Source organism: Ylistrum balloti, unplaced genomic scaffold (assembly GCF_031769215.1).
Source record: "Ylistrum balloti isolate Yb309-2 unplaced genomic scaffold, AGI_CSIRO_Ybal_v1 Utg370008, whole genome shotgun sequence".
NCBI classification, from domain to species: domain Eukaryota; kingdom Metazoa; phylum Mollusca; class Bivalvia; order Pectinida; family Pectinidae; genus Ylistrum; species Ylistrum balloti.
The window spans coordinates 1565368-1584895 of NW_026782082.1; the positions used below are offsets into that span (position 1 = coordinate 1565368).

At 33.3% G+C, this 19528-nt stretch overlaps 1 protein-coding gene across 1 annotated transcript in view; it reads left to right on the plus strand.

The window, feature by feature from the left end:
- The window catches only part of LOC132548345 (potassium voltage-gated channel protein Shaw-like), a 46583-nt gene extending 43374 nt beyond the window's left edge, over nucleotides 1-3209 (plus strand). The window contains exons 5-6 of the mRNA XM_060212201.1: nucleotides 1270-1422; nucleotides 3052-3209. Coding sequence (XP_060068184.1) covers nucleotides 1270-1422; nucleotides 3052-3209 — 311 coding nt within the window. The remainder of the gene's footprint in view (nucleotides 1-1269; nucleotides 1423-3051) is intronic.
- The last annotated feature ends 16319 nt before the right edge of the window (nucleotides 3210-19528 follow it).

The window sequence follows — 19528 nt, forward strand, 5'->3', positions numbered from 1 at the left end:
GATGGCTTGGTTAAAGATAATGATTTACTCTTTTTGTACTTCTCATCCTTATATGAATTTTGAATTTGATACTAGTTTAACAGAACTTGTTTGTTAATATGCATACATTTCTGACACTGTTTATATTTTACTGGTTTTGTTGTTCAACCACAATGTTTATTTCACAAATCTGTATTTGCTTTAATATCTAGGTTTTATATCTAGTTTATCATTATAACACAATTTACATGTATAAAATCCTAAATTTATTTGATTTTAAGAACGAATATTCTGTTAGGCTGGTGTAAGTTGTAACTCATTGTGGTTGAATAACAGCAAAACGGATTATGAGAATAATTCGTAGATTTTTGTGGTTAGTGAAGTAAATATTAGAAATATGTTATAAAAGATTCACTCTAACCACTATACAGCAATTTCTGAGATATTTAAAAACGTGGAATATGAATTTCAATTAAATGAAATGAAAAAAAATGTGCTATGTTTCAATATTTGGTCTATTTATTCTAAAATTGAATTCATACAGTTTACAAACACTTAGATTATCCCAATGTTTGCGTAGAAATAGCTAGTTGTGTATTAAACTCCTTTATCTATCTGTATAAACTGTTCTTTGATACCTAGACTCCTTTATCAGTGTTCTGGTTTGTTGTGTCTTAGGGAATTTCCATATGAAGCGAACCGAAACGTTTGTATTTTAGATTATGATTAATTTCCGCGAGGAAAGTTTGAGCTAACCCGTAATATGTCATAAAGACATAAGGGGTACACATGAATATCTGGTATACAATTTTGAATTTGAAAATGCTTGCTTCATTTGGAAAATCCGGTAATTATGGGGTTCTGATTAGGGTGTTTGATTCAAAATAATTTCAATTTCAGTGGATATAGTAACATTGTTATAGCTATATGATTCCTGACCGTAAGTATGATAGTACGACAACCGCTCTTGAAGCAGTACAGAAATAAGAACAGGCATACTGGAATAGTATTATCGAAGTGTTAGGAACTTTTATGTCAACATTATATAGCAACCAATATATACATTTATATTCCTGTATAAAAAACATTGAGCATTTATCGACCTTCCTCACAGTTGGATTTTTGTTCATCTTCGTGATGAAAAACGTTATTATCTCCTCCCGTTAAAATACAAATTTGACGTTGATATATATTTTTGCTATATAATGCTACTGTATATATATAAACCTTGCACTGTGCGTCACTTCCTGGTTCACACTCAATCTTGATTGGCCCATTTTTCGTTGACAGATGCCGGAGGAGCAACGACTGCTTTGTCCAGTCTTATAATGGCACCAAGTGCTAATCTAAATGCAAATTCTAATGCTGTAACCAATAGCAACGCTTTACCAAATTCAGTTCCAACGACAATACCCTCAATTTCACCTACTACAGAGAAAAAAAGTGAGTATATCTTTAACATACGCTAACGTTCAGGTTCGAAAATAAATAAAATATACTTGCATGTATAAAGCAGTCAAGTGAAGAATTCAGGAAATGGTTTTACATAGAAATCTCCCTTCCAGAGTTTCCTGAAACAAGACCTGTGATGAGTATCTTTTAAAGAGATAATCCAGTTTAATTGGGAATAGTTTTTACTGCGTTGAAACCATAAAACTGCTCTCTTTGCTTTTGGATATTATAAGAAACGAAATTCAAAATTGTTAGGGTATCAGAATAAGCCATTTTGATCAACAATAGCTGTGACCTACAGAAGCCATAGGAAGACTGACCATCACCATTTGGTTCATCCATTGCACCAGGTGTTTATTCTAAATAACTCGCACTTTTCCTGACAATATCTCTGTCATCAGCACGGTCTTAATATATTGTAGATATGTCACTGTAGCTTGTAACCATAGACATACTTATTATGCACAGTCAATTCATAAATATACAAGACGTAATTTTCAACTGCTCTTGTGAGACTTTAACTATGGAAAATGTAAACTTTGTTCACGACACGTTTGTGCATGACTGCTTTGTCGTCATGGTTTCAATCCGAATACGACTGCACGTAGGATGGAACTATATTTGCGCTTCCTCGCGCAATGAGCTGTCCGTTGTCTCAAAGGATTGAGACGTTTCTGAAACCAAATAAGTCAAATGGTGATACAAGTATGAGTTGCGATTCATTTGAAATTTGAAGTTTTTTACAGCTGTTTTTCAAGATCTGCTCAAACTTGCACATGACCATTTATTGGCATAATTGTCATAATTTATCTTTATGTGAAACACGCAAACCATATTTTGAGTTTCATGAAATGTCTGAGATAGATTTCTAAGTGATAATGTGTTCGAAATAGATAGCCCCACCGTTCCTTGTATTTTCTTGACGTCGCCTCCAGCCGTTGTGTTTTCGAGTTGAATCCATCAGCTTTTGCATCTTCAAGGTTGCATTTTTGCCATTTTGTATTCGAGATTGTCCCTTTGTTCATTGTGTATTCAAATTAGCCCATTCAGTTATTACGTGTTTGAGATGGCCTCTCCAGTCATGTCTGTTCGAGGTGGACCCTTCAGTTATTTTGTATACTAGATAGCCCTCTCAGTCATTGTGCATCCAAGATGACCCCTTCAGTCATTGTGTGTTCGAAATTGTTCTTTCAGTCATTGTGTTTTCGAAATGGACCCTACAGTCATTATTTTCATGACTGCCCCTACTCTCATTCTGTCTTGAATGTCAAAATATTTGTAATGCTGTTTCTCATTAAATTTATGCTTAGTGTCAAGGCTGTGTAGTACGAAGGAATGAAGGTCATATTTAGTAAATTTGCTGAGAGTATGGTGTGAGATGACCACGAACGTTCTATCGAAAAAATGTTAAAGGTCGGAGGTTAAATGTTACCTTTTCTGTAATAAACTTGATGAGGGAAAATGTAACGAAAAGTTGCATCATAGGACTGTTACAGATGCTGGGCACAAAGATCAATGTGGGATCGCTGAAGCCTTTTGCTATTTTTGTTTTGTTTTTTACTTGTTTAGTGCAAAAAAAAATATATAGTATGTTTTATATTATCATATGCGTTTTTTCAGACTTACCCAAAAGTATACGAGGAGACGGCGCTGATGTGGGTAAGGCGCCCCCTGGCGGAACGACAGCAAACAATACAAGCATTGAACAACGATCAGCCAACCACTCTCCCTCCTCCTCTCCTCCCACCTCAAACAACCTGGTAGCCGTAAACACGTAACCACTGTGGACCAGCACGAGTAGCGGCAACTGGGCGGAATACAGCAGTGCGCTTGCGTAAAGGAAGCGATAGTGATAGTATAGACTGTATAGACTAACTATTGCAGTGATTATTCCTACAAGCAGACAAATAAGGGTTGTATGATACGGAAGAGCACGTGTATGTCTGTAATTAACGCCGATGAACCTTTAGCAGTGCGCATGTCCTTTGGCAGTGTACTTTTTAGAATGTGGATCAGCACAAAGAGGCATATAAGTCATTATCTGAAAAGCCAGATAGTGAAACGTATCACCAATGTGCATGTAAATGATAAATGATCAGTTTGATCATTGATAGGATTCGACTGCACGGAAGTGTAAACGTTGAAGTGATATGCGGTAGGGATGCACACTGCAGTAACGATAAATCCACGACTCAGTGTCCTTGACTGTGAACCAGACAAAAGTGACCCGCGGTGGAATATTTTGAATGTTGTTCGATTGGAATTAAACGAGTATAGAACCGAAACAAATAAAGTCCGTTGTTCGTGATGGCAGAGTTTCAATGAACAACACAGAGAAAGCAACGAGTCTGGAAACATGTTACTAATGAAAAAGCCTGTACTGGCGACCAGACACTCTGTAGCTAGCACGTGCTGCTACTGACCGTTTAGTGTGGCCTATGTGATTGGTTGTTTCCTTCTGAGAAATGTATGCTCGGTCTAGCAAACGACAGAATCTACAGGGTCGTTTTGAACATGGTTATTTCCTTTTTTATGACTAAGTCACTCATTCACAGCTCAGTATAGCAGTGTTGTATAGGTTTGTCACCCGTTATGTCATTACGTCATTGAAACTGTACCACAGACATCGTTTTGCCAATATGCATATTTAAATACCATTCACATCTTCAACGGTCTTATCCGAACGACATACCCGTATACTGAACCGTAAATCCTTCTGTCAAGCACATCCGAATGACATAATGTTACAACGTAAAGTAAGTTTCTGTCAGTCGTTTCCAAATGGCATACCATTATACTACATGGTAACTCTTCAGTTAATCGTTTCCGAATGACATACCATTTTACAAAATGGTAATTCTTCAGTCAATCGTTTCCAAATGACATACCATTATACTACATGGTAACTCCTTCAGTCAATCATTTCCGAATGACATACCATTATACTACATGGTTACTCCTTCAGTCAATCATTTCCGAATGACATACCATTATACTACATGGTTACTCCTTCAGTCAACCATTTCCGAATGACATACCATTATACTACATGGTAACTCCTTCAGTCAATCATTTCCGAATGATATACAATTATACTACATGGAAACCTCTTCTGTCAATCATTTCTGAACGGCATACTGTTAAACTGTGGTTATCTCTTACTGTCAATCATTCCGTTGCTGTGACAACGTCCCCGATATATATATTAACATGATGTAATTTAATGACTACGTCACTGACGTCACTAACCATGTCAACGCCTGGAAAATTAAAAACTCTTCATGGATTGTCCATTATTCTGATATTCTTAAACACTATCATCAACAGATTGACACTGAACTAGAAAAATCTTCCTTGCGTGCATCCGGGATCAGTTAGTTTGTTGACAAAACAGGCAAGTCGTGCCAAATTTCCATGCCGAAGAACGAAATCAGAAACAAAAGAAACGGACAAAATTTACCTGAAACGTTTTTCTCAGTTTTGACGATGGTATGTGGAACCTTAGTGAATCGTATTAAAAGACAAAATATTAGTATGGCAGACCCAGTATAATAGTCATTCCCATTTAAACCTGACTGTGATGTATTACTACCATTTGAACACCAGTGGCGAAATGAATGTCTGAGTCTGTATTAAACACATGTTATTGTTTATAAACGTAGTCGTTCAGAAATATCACTTCAGGTTTCGGAAACATATAGAGAAAATTACTTATATTATTTTTTTGATTGAGTATAATTCTGGAAATCATTATGGATGATATTATGTTCAAACTCACATGATATATTTATAATACTCAATATCTGCTCAGCCCCTTGACTTTTTACATGACGTGGTGTAATTTATGTGTGATTTATTAGATTTAATATTTGACTTTTAGTTTCCTGTTTTCTGAGTTTATGTTAATTGATGTATTGTAGCATCATTTTTTTGCCCGGGTGTAGCCGAGAGTGGCCGAGTATGGCCGGGTATGGCCCGAGTATGTGTGACCGTCATTTTTACCCATACTTCCGCAAGGTAAAAAACCAGTCTCTGCAAAACCGTTTGTTTAAGTATCTGCAAAATGTTGTTAAAATTACTCATTAGGTATGCTTTATTACGTCGAAAATCTGTATCAAAATTGTTTGGATAAAATTAAGGTAAAGGATTTCAGATTGTCACGGTATTACCAAACACTTACAGCGGAAATCATGAAGTGAACAATAATTTTCTCTCTAGATTTTATTTTCGCCATATCTTTCTTATGATATTATAATTTTGCAAATATAGCGAAAATTGTCACCCTGAAATATAACACCATTTACAGTATCCGAAACTTATACTTTCATATCATATATTTATGACTTGATATCTGTCTCTTTGCCACATTCTGATAAAACAGGAAAAATATGCCTTATTTAATTTCCTTTTCATATTTCTTGAACAGTTAACATTGTATAACATCCAGCGTGAGGATTACCTTCCATTATATACATAAACTTTAGATGTAAACAATCGCATCAGTGTGTTACATTGAGGGTTTAGTAGTTTAGACTGGGATTGAAAGTGACAACGATGTTTAAAGATTTAATTTCGGAGACCTGAATGACATTATTTTGTATCTGTTGAACAACGACTGCTTTTAAAAAACTCATTTAATTGTCGAAGTTATCTTTTTCATGGCCAGTATGAGAATTAAAAAAAGTTAAAGCCTTTTCATTTTCAAAAATATTTTTAGTCAACAATGTGATTAGTTTTCGAATTTCAATATGATCAATAAAATCCAAACAGGAGTAAACCTATATAGATAAATAATGAGATATTTTATTCATAAAAATCCATGCAGGATTGAAGTTAATTTTTGAAAACCAGCTTTTTACAAACTCATAGTGTCATTCTATAAATATGATTTTCATATTAATAACTTCTTATTTTATCAAAAAACAGTATATATGATTTTTGTTTTAACAGTTAATTTCTCGATGCGCCAATTTTACAAAAGAAAAAAATATCAATACTTTTAACTGATTGTTCAAGAAATTTTACGGTATAAAAGTATCAAATTTTCCGTTAGAATAATTCAAAATATATAGACCATTAAGATTGTTACCTGGTGGTTCGTCTGCAGATCTGTAGGCACTGATATGAAAGGTTATAAACTTATTTCAAAATCATTTCTTTTTACCCAAAAAGATAAGAACATAGAATTTAAGGTTTCGCGCCAGTTAGCTTCTATTTTTTCACTAGAAACAAGACATGTAGAACTAAATGGGTGTTTGACTTAATTTATCGAAGGTTTACTCTTTTCTGTCAACACTGAAATAAAACATATTGTTTGCAAAATTTGAATTTAAAGCGGAGTTTTCCCCATATGTATTATCACTTTCAACGAAATCTAAAGCGAAGGTCAATCTAGATTCATTTCAAATTTGAGTAACCACCAATTGCTGGCGATATGTTATACGAGTGGGATGAACATTTTGTATGAACGTCGGTGTGAGGTAAGAAACCAAGGGCTTTTATTAATATTTCTGATTTCAAAATGAATATGTTTACTGAATGCGGTGTTCAAACGTAGGAATATCCTGTAAAGGTCGTTTTTTCGGATTGTTAAAATTTTTGTGTCATTGCCATAAAGGTCAAAATGAAAAAAGGAGATATTTTTCATCCGAAATTAAAAAACGGACTTTAGTTTTCACGATATGTGTTATTTTTGTTGCGATTTTATTCTTCTCCGAAAACAGAGAAAATAAATCCCATTAAAAATATCCACCTTTTAAGTAACTCCGGAATCTGCCATGAAGAAACTATTCTAAGCGTCAGGAGGCTTGTGGGAAACACTGCTTTTTGATATTTTCTTTGTAAAGATTGTATAGGGGTGTTTAGTTTATTAGTTGACACGTTAAGCAATACTTGTTTGTTTAAACCTTGTTACAGCCAGATGATTGGCTACTCTGTGAGTTAGTTATGAAATCTGTTAAGTTTTCAAGTTGATTCCGACTGTTTTGGTTTATAGAGATATATGATGGAATCAATTTTAACATGTCAGCTTTACTCGTTGTTAACCAAATACACCTTTTAACAATGAAACACGTGTTAAAAGCATTACTTTGATGTAGCCTTTTTACTGAAAGTTATATTTGTGGTGATTTTTGTACATAAAGTTTAAAGCTGATAGTTGAATATATATAACTGAAAATGTGTACCCTATTGATAAAAGAAAACTCCCGATACTTTTAAATAGCAAACAAGAGGAAATTTACCAGTTATAAGCCAAATGTAACTATGAAATGTAGACGAACGAATAGATTCATCTACTACTGTTCGTGTGAAATTCACTTGCTATGTTCTTACAGTTTGTAATACCACATTTCGTTTTATATATTACTAATCTGCCATGCATTAATTATTTGTTATGTTTTAACAATTGGAAAACTGGAAACATTGTTATCGGTAAGCTTCTCTGTACACAATCATTTCTGCATTCAGGACTGAATAATGTTGCAAAGGTTGAACAAAAGCCACACTATGGAATTTCAATACTAATTCAGAATTAGATATAGTAGAACGAAATTATAAATAAATTTGTATCATACAGCTGTTTCGTCCTTCTAGGACTCGTCAGTGATGCTGCATTTTGAAACCGCGGAGACGACTAAGGGAAATAAAAATTGAAACGTGGGGTACAAGTTGATTAATATTTCATCTAAATGGAAATAGTTTATTAGCATCTAACATTATACAGCCGTGGACATTCATTGAACATTTTCAACGTAGAAAAGATGTTGCATAAAATTCCCCCCTTTGGCATCTTGTGAAAACTTGTCAACGAAGTTATTCTTTTGATTTTGTGTGTAATTAACCTGTAAGAACACTGTGTAAACGACAGACACCGGCTGAGGATGAGGTTTCTTTTAGTTACTATATACCAAAATACACTTACTATATACCAAAATACACGTGTTTGTGTACGCGAAAATGTGACGATTATTCGCTTTTTGATACTATAAGTTAACGATAATACTTGATAAACTTTCCTAAGTTATACTCAACCTATAGTGACATTCCAGTTTTGTTTGCAAATGATTCAAATATACAGTTGGAAAAAACATCATTTAAGTATGTACATGAAACCTGGCTTTAAGTCAGCTGAAATGTGGATCTGCGCTAGTTTGATCAAATTTGACATTTTTTAATTGAAGTATTGCCGAAGTACTATGACTGAACTCAAGCACATTAAAAAACCTAGACTAGGAACACAGCTATTATTTATTGGGTCTCTTTGGTAGGAAATAAAAATGTTAGACACTATCTTCAAAGAATATCTGTTTGAAAGACTTGTGACTCGTCCAACATATAAGTCTTAACGTTGGAAAGCCTTATGTTAGGCATTTGTTCATGTTGGAACGTCCTTTGGCACGCTTTGTTCAGTGTAAATGTGCTTGTAAGAAATTATGTTGAACAATGTTCAAGGTAGGTTGTTAGACAGGCTTATTTGCACATACGACTAATCGAGAAAGGTCACAGATTCGAAATGAGAATGGAATGAATATTTCTTAGCAATGAAAATATAAAGATATTCTCTCATACTTATTAATATATGTATTTTGCGCGGAAGTACAAAAGTTTTGACAAGCAAACCAAACGTATTATATGCGTCATATGAATTGTTGATATTAAACAATACTTAGATTTCAAGCCAGCACATAAACAATATGACGTTATAAAACAAATTTAAGAAAGCAGTAGTGGGAATGTTTACTTGAAGTGTTTTAAAAACTTATTTGCCATTTCATTGAAAAATAGCATTTAATCGAATGCATTTTTTTTTGTTATCATTGCACAAGTGTAAGAAATTTCACCTCCACTCAACATAGAAATACATCGATATTTTTAATTTTACATATTATATTACACATCCGTTTTTTGAATTTCTATTCTGAATTTCATGTTTGTAAATAAATTAAATGATCATTCTCGTTGCGGTTGAGTAAGCATGTATTATGTAATATAGAATGGTGGTAGATGACGTCATATCAGTGACGTCATTGTGACGCAAACCTGTAATGTGATCGATTATGCCGTTACGTCATCCTGTATCAGTAGCACCATATGGTAGTAATTCCTTTAAAATAATGGCATACTTTGCAATAAAATTTCAGTTTAGATACATATGAATTTGTATATTTCGTTACTCAAAGGGAACACTTATTTAAGATATTGATTTAAGAGCGAATGTATACCCCTGTCCTTATATAGTGGAACCACTTTCACAGATATTTTTTCTGCTATTCTGTGATGGATATTATGTGCACTTTACTTTGTGTCTGAGACATTTCTAACCACACTAGCAATCGTTAAGTGTAGTTTAACATTTTAATATATATATTAATGAAATTGTGTTTGGCACATTGTGCATAGTTATCTTTACATTTTATTATTGGCATACAAGTCCTATTAAGATTATGATGCTACATTCAAATAAATATACCGTTAGATATGTAAAACAATGCACGTGCATGCATTGCGCGTGTGGTATTGAAACACACGATATATATGTATTGATGGAGCATTTATCTACCAGAGACACACTTCTCTCATTCCTGTATATATATATACATAGTATATCAGTATAATACTATCAAGTGTAATATGAGGGGCCTGGTACTAAATACATGGTGAGCAGATAATACAGTAAAAATTAATTTTGTTTTTCACTCTCACATATTTATTTACTTCAGAAACTTCACGATAATTAGATTTGAAGTAAGTCTGTGTGCCTCATTCGAATCTGGTACGTCATTTTTAATATCAGGTCCCGGGATTTTTTGTGGATATTTCATGAGAGAAAAAAGTGTGAATTGAATTGTCAATGAATTCATTATCAGTACCTTTAATTTTTCGCTTTTAGCAGATTTAGTAGAGTCGGCTGGTATCAAAGAAACGTATTACAGTTTGTTTACAAATGGACTGGTTTATCAAAATACATATTCCGGATTCTATGTTTCAGTGTGTTTAAATGTCCGGTTCAGAGGTTATACTGTTTAATGAGAATTAATTTATTAACATGAGATGTTCTTCTATATTTCAATATAATTATGAATATTTATATTGAAACCTATACATGTGTCACTGTCCAGATATCTTCGTCCAACATACTTTTTTTATTTTTGTTTAAGTATATTTATTATCCTTAATAAAGACAATACATTTGACCATCTTAGTAAATAAAATTAAAATTCTTCTTGTGTAAATTAAGTCCTGCTAAGCGTGTCAGCTCACAACGTAACTTTTATTAGACAATCAAGCTTGTTCTTTTTTCGATATTGTTTAATTATTTTGTCATGTCTTTGATTATACTGTTAACAAACCATGTTGCGTTACAACTACGAAATAAGCTTAACTTGGTAATTTAGTCAATGGCCAAATGCTTCTCTTCTTAGATTTAAATTATGTTTTTGTTGATGAAAATCAAACACTAGTATCTTGTAGATTTATTTATAAATGACAAAATATACGTACTGATTACAGATTTCGCACCTAGTTATTTTCGCGTTACTTCAAATTACTCGTACTGTTTTGAATTCGCGATTAGATGAAGAAGGATACGTAGTTTAAGCCGAAGTTTTCACTGTGCTGTTGATTATCACATTTACCTATGATAGATATAAATACTACTTCAATGAAAATTGTTTAGCTCAGAACGACCAAACAAATTAGACTATCCTAAATATAGGATTCGGATGACAAAAGAATACCCATCAAATTTACCATACAGTTAAAACAGCACGAAATATTGAAATACTGTCAAACGAACAAGAGTTTAGATTTACCGCGAAAATAATACATACCACGAAGATAACAAAGCAGTTATAACAATTTCATGGACGAAATAAAACCGCGAAATAACACGAAAAAACACTGCTGTGGAAATCGTACTGTGTCCAGTATTGACGAACTTGTTAGTCCGAACTTAATTCCGATTGTCCATCTTATGAAAACAGATTTTTTTTACAGTCCAACTCGCAGAGTGATTATATATATCCGTGTTGATTAAAATTTTAGATGATGTGAAGCAACCGTTTTGATTTTATATATGAGACTATTGGGCATGGGGTGTTTAAATATTTCTGTCCATATATCATTCATTCTGATGTTTTATTCATTTTTTGTTATTTTTAAAGTAATTTCGTTTAAATGGATGAGTAGGTAACTAAAGTAAGCTTTCTCGCCAAAAACCTTTGAAGGTCGCCATGGATCTTTTAAGTATATAGCTGCACATTCTTTCTTTGTTGTTGCGTGATCTGTATTATTATTAGGGAATCTTTTGTTAGGTACGATTTTGTTAAGATAATCTCTGAAATAGACACACATTCAACATATGGGGTTAATTTCACAATAGATCTATACATGGTATTTCAGTTTTGTATATAGATACTCACAAAATAACACATTAATATTCATAGCCAAAGTGTTGAGGAAAGACACTGCTATCGTGGTTAATACATTTACACAAACACCTAATGACATTAAATAAATATTTTGATACAAAACGTATCTGTAAATAAAGTAAACACACTAGTTCCTAAACAGATAACGATGCATTTTAACACATAATGATACTTTATAGCGGTGCACTTGCACTGAAGTGATCAGATTTCTCTCTATCAAAACCGTCCTTTAACTGAACAAGTTTTTGAAGTAACCTTGTATGAGGATGATCTGTATAACTCCCTAAGAGGATGATTATCAATATTAAAAATGTAGGCACTTACCTCGTATAAGGATGGTCGTTAGTTCTGAAAATGTAGGTACTTACCTGGAATGAGAATGATCTGTAACTTTCTGAACACTGAGTATTTAAGTAATAACCTCGTGTGGGGATAATTGTTAGTGTTGAAAACGTAGGTACTGACCTCGTATGAGGATGATGTGTAGATTTAATTATCTTTGGACGTGAGTAATACCCCAACAGAAGATCGGAATGATAACTTGTTTACATTCACCAGTCTCTATACTCTTGAAGAACAGATGAATATATTTTCATGTCTTTGGAATACCAGATTGATATCAAAAACCATTAATTGTCTTTATAATATGACCAATCCATTGTAATCAGAGAGTCACTTGAGGTGATAGACTACAATTTACCTGTAAACACTGACCATAGATAGTTTGTAGTGACGAGTGTTGATGTTCGTCGATTAGTTACGTGTTATAATATGTCAAGCTCTTGGAAAACTATAATGCGACATTAACAATTCAGCGCCATCTACTGGCGATTATTCAACAGGGAAGATTAATTTAACATGAATTTATTCAATTCACTTGACCATGTTTATTATGTTCCACCATAATTCATTTTTAAAAATACAAACCCTACTGTAATTGCCCTCTACACCAATTATGACAATGTACCAATAATTCATTCACATGTTCACCATGCTTATTCGTACAGGGAGGGCGATACACAGGTGTGTGATTTTCTGTCCTTTTTTTGTAGGTATTTTATACAAGATTTACACGTAATGATCTGAACCCCTATCCACTACGTGTACCAATAATTCACAGATTTCTTTATGTTGTTCTAACCATTCAATGTATCTTTGCTCATCGAGAACTGTTTAAACTTTTGTGTAAAAAATAAAATTAGTGAATATTACAACACTACGGTTTTTTTGTTGTTTTTTTCGTCTGATGGAAAGTAAGTCATATCGACATGTTTACATATATCTCAATTAAAACTCAAAGTCGATGGCAGAATATACACAGAAGACTTAAATATTGAAAAAAGGTGCAAGGAGAGTAAGAACATTGTAAAATCGTTTGTTTACTTCAGGATTTGTTTATGTTGATTATCTTGGTTTTCTTAATCTACGTAAGCATGGGTATATTAATTCCGTTTGAGGAAACAACCATTCCTATTTTGGTAAACGTTTTATATTATCTTAACATACAAAATGACGTCATTGTTTTTTTTACTTTTTGACTGGATAAAAAGGTGCTTGATAATTTCCCTCGGGATGGTGTCTATTAGATTAAACAAAAAACACGACGTTTTAGGTAGATTAAGTCCTGAGTATGCACGTCATTACGTTCTTTATATTATGACGTTATGGAACCGTAAACACCAAAATGCACGTGGTATATTAAGATTAGGTATTAGTGGAATATTGTGTTCTTCCACGATCAATGTTGATATTGATAACATTCCAAGACTAATTATCGAGATAAATCAAAAGAAAAAATATTAAATATCTAAAAAAAATGAAAAACATATTGTGTCGTTAGATTTGCACTGTAAAATATTAAAATTGTAATTTGCCATCTGTAATGTCTTAACCTACCAAGATCATGACAATAAAAACCGTTCGAAGTCGGCAGACGATAATACTGAAAGATTACCGTCAAAGAACCATAAATACAAAGAAAACAATCACTAAGTTTAAGATGTGGAAAGTCGATTGATCAATAAAAATAAAATTCTAGTCTAAAACTCAAACTATGAAATCAAAGTAAAAGTAACAGAATTGTGACATTAACGTTCTCAAATACTAGAAACATCATGATAGTAAGCGAAAACATCTTACGAATACCAAAGTCTCTGATTTACAGAAAATGTTTCAGACTGGGTAGTGAAACATTGGTAAAGCCTTGGCATGGAGACATTGGGAAGGTTAATTATGGAACTGTTTCGACAATTAAATTTCCTATTTTGGTTAAAGTTGTATATTATCTCAACATACAAAATGACGTCATTGTTTCTTACTTTTTGACTGGAAAAGAGAGGTTCTTGATAATTTCCCTCGGGAAGGTGTCCGTTAGATTAAACAAAAAACACTACGTTTCAGGTAGATTAAGTCCTAAGTATGCACGTAGTTAAACCTATAAACACCAAAATGCATGTGGTATATTAAGATTAGGCATCAGTCGTATATCTTATTCTTCCACAATCAATGCTGGTATTAATTACAATCTAAGACTAATTATCGAGATACACTCAACGGATTCATCAGAAAAACCAATGAACATATAAAATAGAAAAACATATGTTAACATATAGGATAACAGCTTAGTGGCATCCTCACATTGATCCTGGTTGCCCCCAGGGACTGATAGGCAGGGCCAAAAGGGGTCAAATTGACTCAGATTTCAAAAATATTCTTCTCAAAACCCAGATATGATAGAATTAAATGTTTTTTATAGATAGAAGCGTCTTAAGATGGTTTACCAAAATTGTGAATTTCATGACCCCATGGTATCACATTTCCCTGTGAAGAGGGGGTAAATCTAACTATAGTTTATATAGGAAAAATAGATTTTTTAGTATAATTGGTTTTTTTTTAATTTCCATTGAAAATATTTCAAACTTGGTTAGAATTATGAATGAAGGATGACGGCGAGATTGTATGAACAGATTTATCCTGGCTGACTCCTGGGACTGCTAGGCAGGGACAAATGGGGTCAAACTGACTTGAATTTCATAATTATTCTTCTCAACTACTAGGTATGGTAAAATTATATGCTCATTTTTGGATGGAAACGTCTTAAGGTGCTTTAATTACCATTTCTTCATGGAGGGGAAGAAAACCATCCAAGATCGGCAAACGACAACACTGAAAGATTACCGTCTAAGAACCATAGTTACAAAGAAACTAAACAACCAGATTAAGATATGGAAAGTCGATTGATTTAGAAAGGTAACAATAAAATATTGGTCTGCAAGTCTAACAATGAAATCAAAGTAAAAGTAACAAAATTGCGTCATTAACGTACTCAAATACTAGGAACATCGTGATACTAAGGCAAAAACATATTACGAATACCAAAGTCTTTAATTTACAGAAAATATTTCAGACTGGGTAGTTAAACATTGGTAAACCTTGGTATGGAGACATTGGAAAGGGTAATTATGGAACTGTCAACAGTTTAAAATCCAATTCTGTTTGAGAAACAATCATTCCTATTTTGGTAAGTTTTACATTACTTCAACAAACAAAATGGCGTCACTTTTTGTTTTTTGTTTTTGTTTTACTTTTTAACTGGAAGAGGTGCTTGATAATTTCCCATGGGAAGGTGTCCGTTAGATTAAACAAAAACACGACGTTTGAGGTAGATTAAGTCCCAAGTATGCACGTCATTACGTTCTTTATATTATGACGTTATGGAACCGTAAACACCAAAATGCACGTGGTATATCAAGATCAGGTATCAGTCGTCATATCCTATTCTTCCACGATCAGTGCTGATATAAATAGCATTCCAAGACTAACTATCGCGAAAAATCAAAAGAAAAAACATTGAATATTTAAAAAAAAATGAAAACATATATTGTGTCGTTAGATTTACACTGTAAAATATTATAAGACTGCCATTGTTATTTGCCGTCTGTATGGTCTTAACCTACCTTCTTCAGCTTAGACATGTGAACATTTTTATTTTTTTTGTTTTGTTTTTTGTTTTTGTTTGCAAAACTATTTTATGATAGTCAAGGTTGTTCTTAGACTTGATCATCTGTTTTTTATTCAGAATGTTTCTTGTCAATTAAACAATTCCAGTTAGGTTAGAATGAGTTTTAAATCTAATGGTGAACATTACAGTTAACATTTAAATAACAGGGTAGAGGTTGGATTATCTTTACTTTCAGAACATGTTACATTGTATATCACAATTCATGTGATTGAAAATATAGATATCTTAAGAGTAACAATTGAAGTGACAATTTTGCTACAACGTAATCAGTTTAATAATCACAAGACATTATAATCACACGATTTGCATCACAAATCTCGACATTTACATTACAATTCACGAGATTTCCATCATGCTTGTTGTCGGGTCCATTTGGTCGTGCATTGTAGGCGACACTTAAAGTTTCATCATGCTAGATTTTCGGGATTTTAAAAGTCTTTTCCACCACACCTGTTTAGTATGTAAATATGGTAATGAATTAGTTTTACCTCTTTGATAGAAAGTGTTTCCATAAAAACATTCCCAGCTACTGAGTACTATCACTCAAGGCGTTTCTTTTGTCAAAGAAAGATAACTCTAGTCGTCATATTCAAGAGGTCAACTCCAAGTGAAGTAAAATAAAACAAAACAAATATTTACTATAAAAAAAAAATCCGGAATCTTCATCCGGAATCCGTCTTGTTTTTAGAGTGTGTAATCAAATTTAAGCATAAGTTGCCACCACCTCCGCGTGTTATTAATAAATTAGCATACCACTAACCCAGACAAACTATGATATTAACATACCAGTAACACATACAGACTATGATATAAACATACCAGTAACCCAGACAGACTATGATATCAACATACCAGTAACCCAGTCAAACTGTGATGTAAACATACCAGTAACCCAGACAGACATGATATAAAACATTTCAGTAACCCAGACAGACTATGTTATTAACATACCAGTAACCCAGACAGACATGATATAAACATACCAGTAACCCTGACAAACAATGAAATAAGCATACCAGTAACCCAGACACTCTATGATATAAACATACCAGTCACCCAGACACACTATGATATAAACATACCAGTAACCCAGACGATGATATAAAACATACCAGTAACGCAGATAAACTATGATATAAACATACCAGTAACCCAGACAGACATGATATAAAACATACCAGTAACCCAGACACACTATGATATAAACATACCAGTTACCCAGACACACTATGATATAAACATACCAGTAACCCAGGCTATGATATAAAACATACCAGTAACGCAGATAAACTATAATATAAACATACCAAAAACCTAGACTATGATATAAACATACCAGTAACCAAGACAGACATGATATAAACATACCAGTAACCCACACAGACTATGATATCAACATACCAGTAACCCAGACAGACATGATATAAAACATACCAGTAACCCAGACAGACTATGATATAAACATATCAGTAACCAAGACAGACTCTGATATAAACATACCAGTAACCCACACAGACTATGATATATACATACCAGTAACCCTGAAAAACAATGAAATAAGCATACCAGTAACCCAGAAAGTCTAAGATATAAAACATACCAGTAACCCAGAAAGTCTAAGATATAAAACATACCAGTAACCCAGATAAACTATGATATAAACATACCAGTAACCCAGACACTCTATGATATAAACATACCAGTAACCCAGACAGACTATGACATAAGCATACCAGTAACCCAGACAGACTTTGATATAAACATACCAGTAACGCAGATAAACTATGATATAAACATACCAGTAACCCAGACAGACTATGATATAAACATACCAGTAACCCAGACAGACTATGATATAAACATACTAGTAACTCAGACAGACTATGATATAAACATAGCAGTAACCCAGATAAACTATGATATAAACATACCAGTAACCCAGAAACACTATGACATAAACATACCAGTAACCCAGATCGACAATGATATAAACATACCAGTAACCCAGATCGACAATGATATAAACATACCAGTAACCTAGACAGACATGATATAAACATACCAGTAACCTAGACAGACTATGACATAAACATACCAGTAACCCAGACACTCTATGATATAAACATACCAGTAACCCAGACAGACTATGATATAAACATACCAGTAACCCAGACAGACTATGATATAAAACATACCAGTAACCCAGACAGACTATGATATAAACATACCAGTAACCCACACAGACTATGATATCAACATACCGGTAATGTAGACAAACTATGATATATACATTGTAATAACCCAGACATACGGTGATTGGAACATGCTCATACTCTGGACACACGATATTTTAGCACAGTTTGTATGCTACAATTATCTATGTAAGATTTCAACATAAAGAGAAGGATGTTTAAGAAACAAAACCTGCTTTAAACAAAATCACCTTCATAATTATTTCAATGGGTCAATATACAGCACGCGTGAATACTTGTATGACCCCACGATATGTTAAAAGGTGAAATACATATTGATAAGTTTGTAAACTTTAATATCGTCATGTGTTGATTCAAATACACCGAGAGTTACTACGTAATAAGAACAGTCTTATTACTGAACTATCAGCTACAGACGTGACACTGTAACATTATTGCCTCTCTAATGCCGAATTTGAAAAAAAAATGTGATATAAACATACCAGTAACCCAGACAGACTATGATATCAACAAACCATTAACCCAAACAGACTATGATTTAAACATACCAGAAACCCAGACAGATTATGATATAAACATACCAGTAACCCACACAGACTATGATATCAACATACCAGTAATGTAGACAGACTATGATATATACATAGCAATAACCCACACATACTATAATATCAACATACCAGTAACCCAGACAGACTATGATATAAACATACCAGTAACCCACACAGACTATGATATAAACATACCAGTAACCCAGACAGACTATGATATAAACATACCAGTAACCCAGACAGACTATGATATAAACATACCAGTAACCCAGACAGACTATGATATAAACATACCAGTAACCCACACAGACTATGATATCAACATACCAGTAATGTAGACAGACTATGATATATACATAGCAATAAACCAGACATACGGTGAAAGGAACATACCCTTACCCCGTACACACTATATTTTAGCACAGTCTGTATACTACAATTATCTATGTAAGATTTCAACATAAAGAGAAGGATGTTTGAGAAACATAAAACCTGCTTGAAACAAAATCACCTTTAAAGTATTTCAATAGGTCAATATATAGCACGCGTGAATACTTGTATGACCTCACGATATGTTAAAAGGTGAAATATATATTGATAAGTTTGTAAACTTTAATATCGTCATGTGTTGATTCAAATACCATATAAGGACAGATATATTACTGAACTATCAGCTACAGACATGCCACTGTAACATTATTGCATCTCAAATGCCGAACTCGAAAAAAAATCCGCTTCATGTAAAATTTTATTAAGCAAACATTGATAATGATAGCGATACGTGCGGATTTGCAAGCCGACAGACGTGATAGATAAAATCATTTGGACTATAAAACAGTTTGAGACGGCCCCTAAACTTTATCTCTGTACAGTCCATCCAAC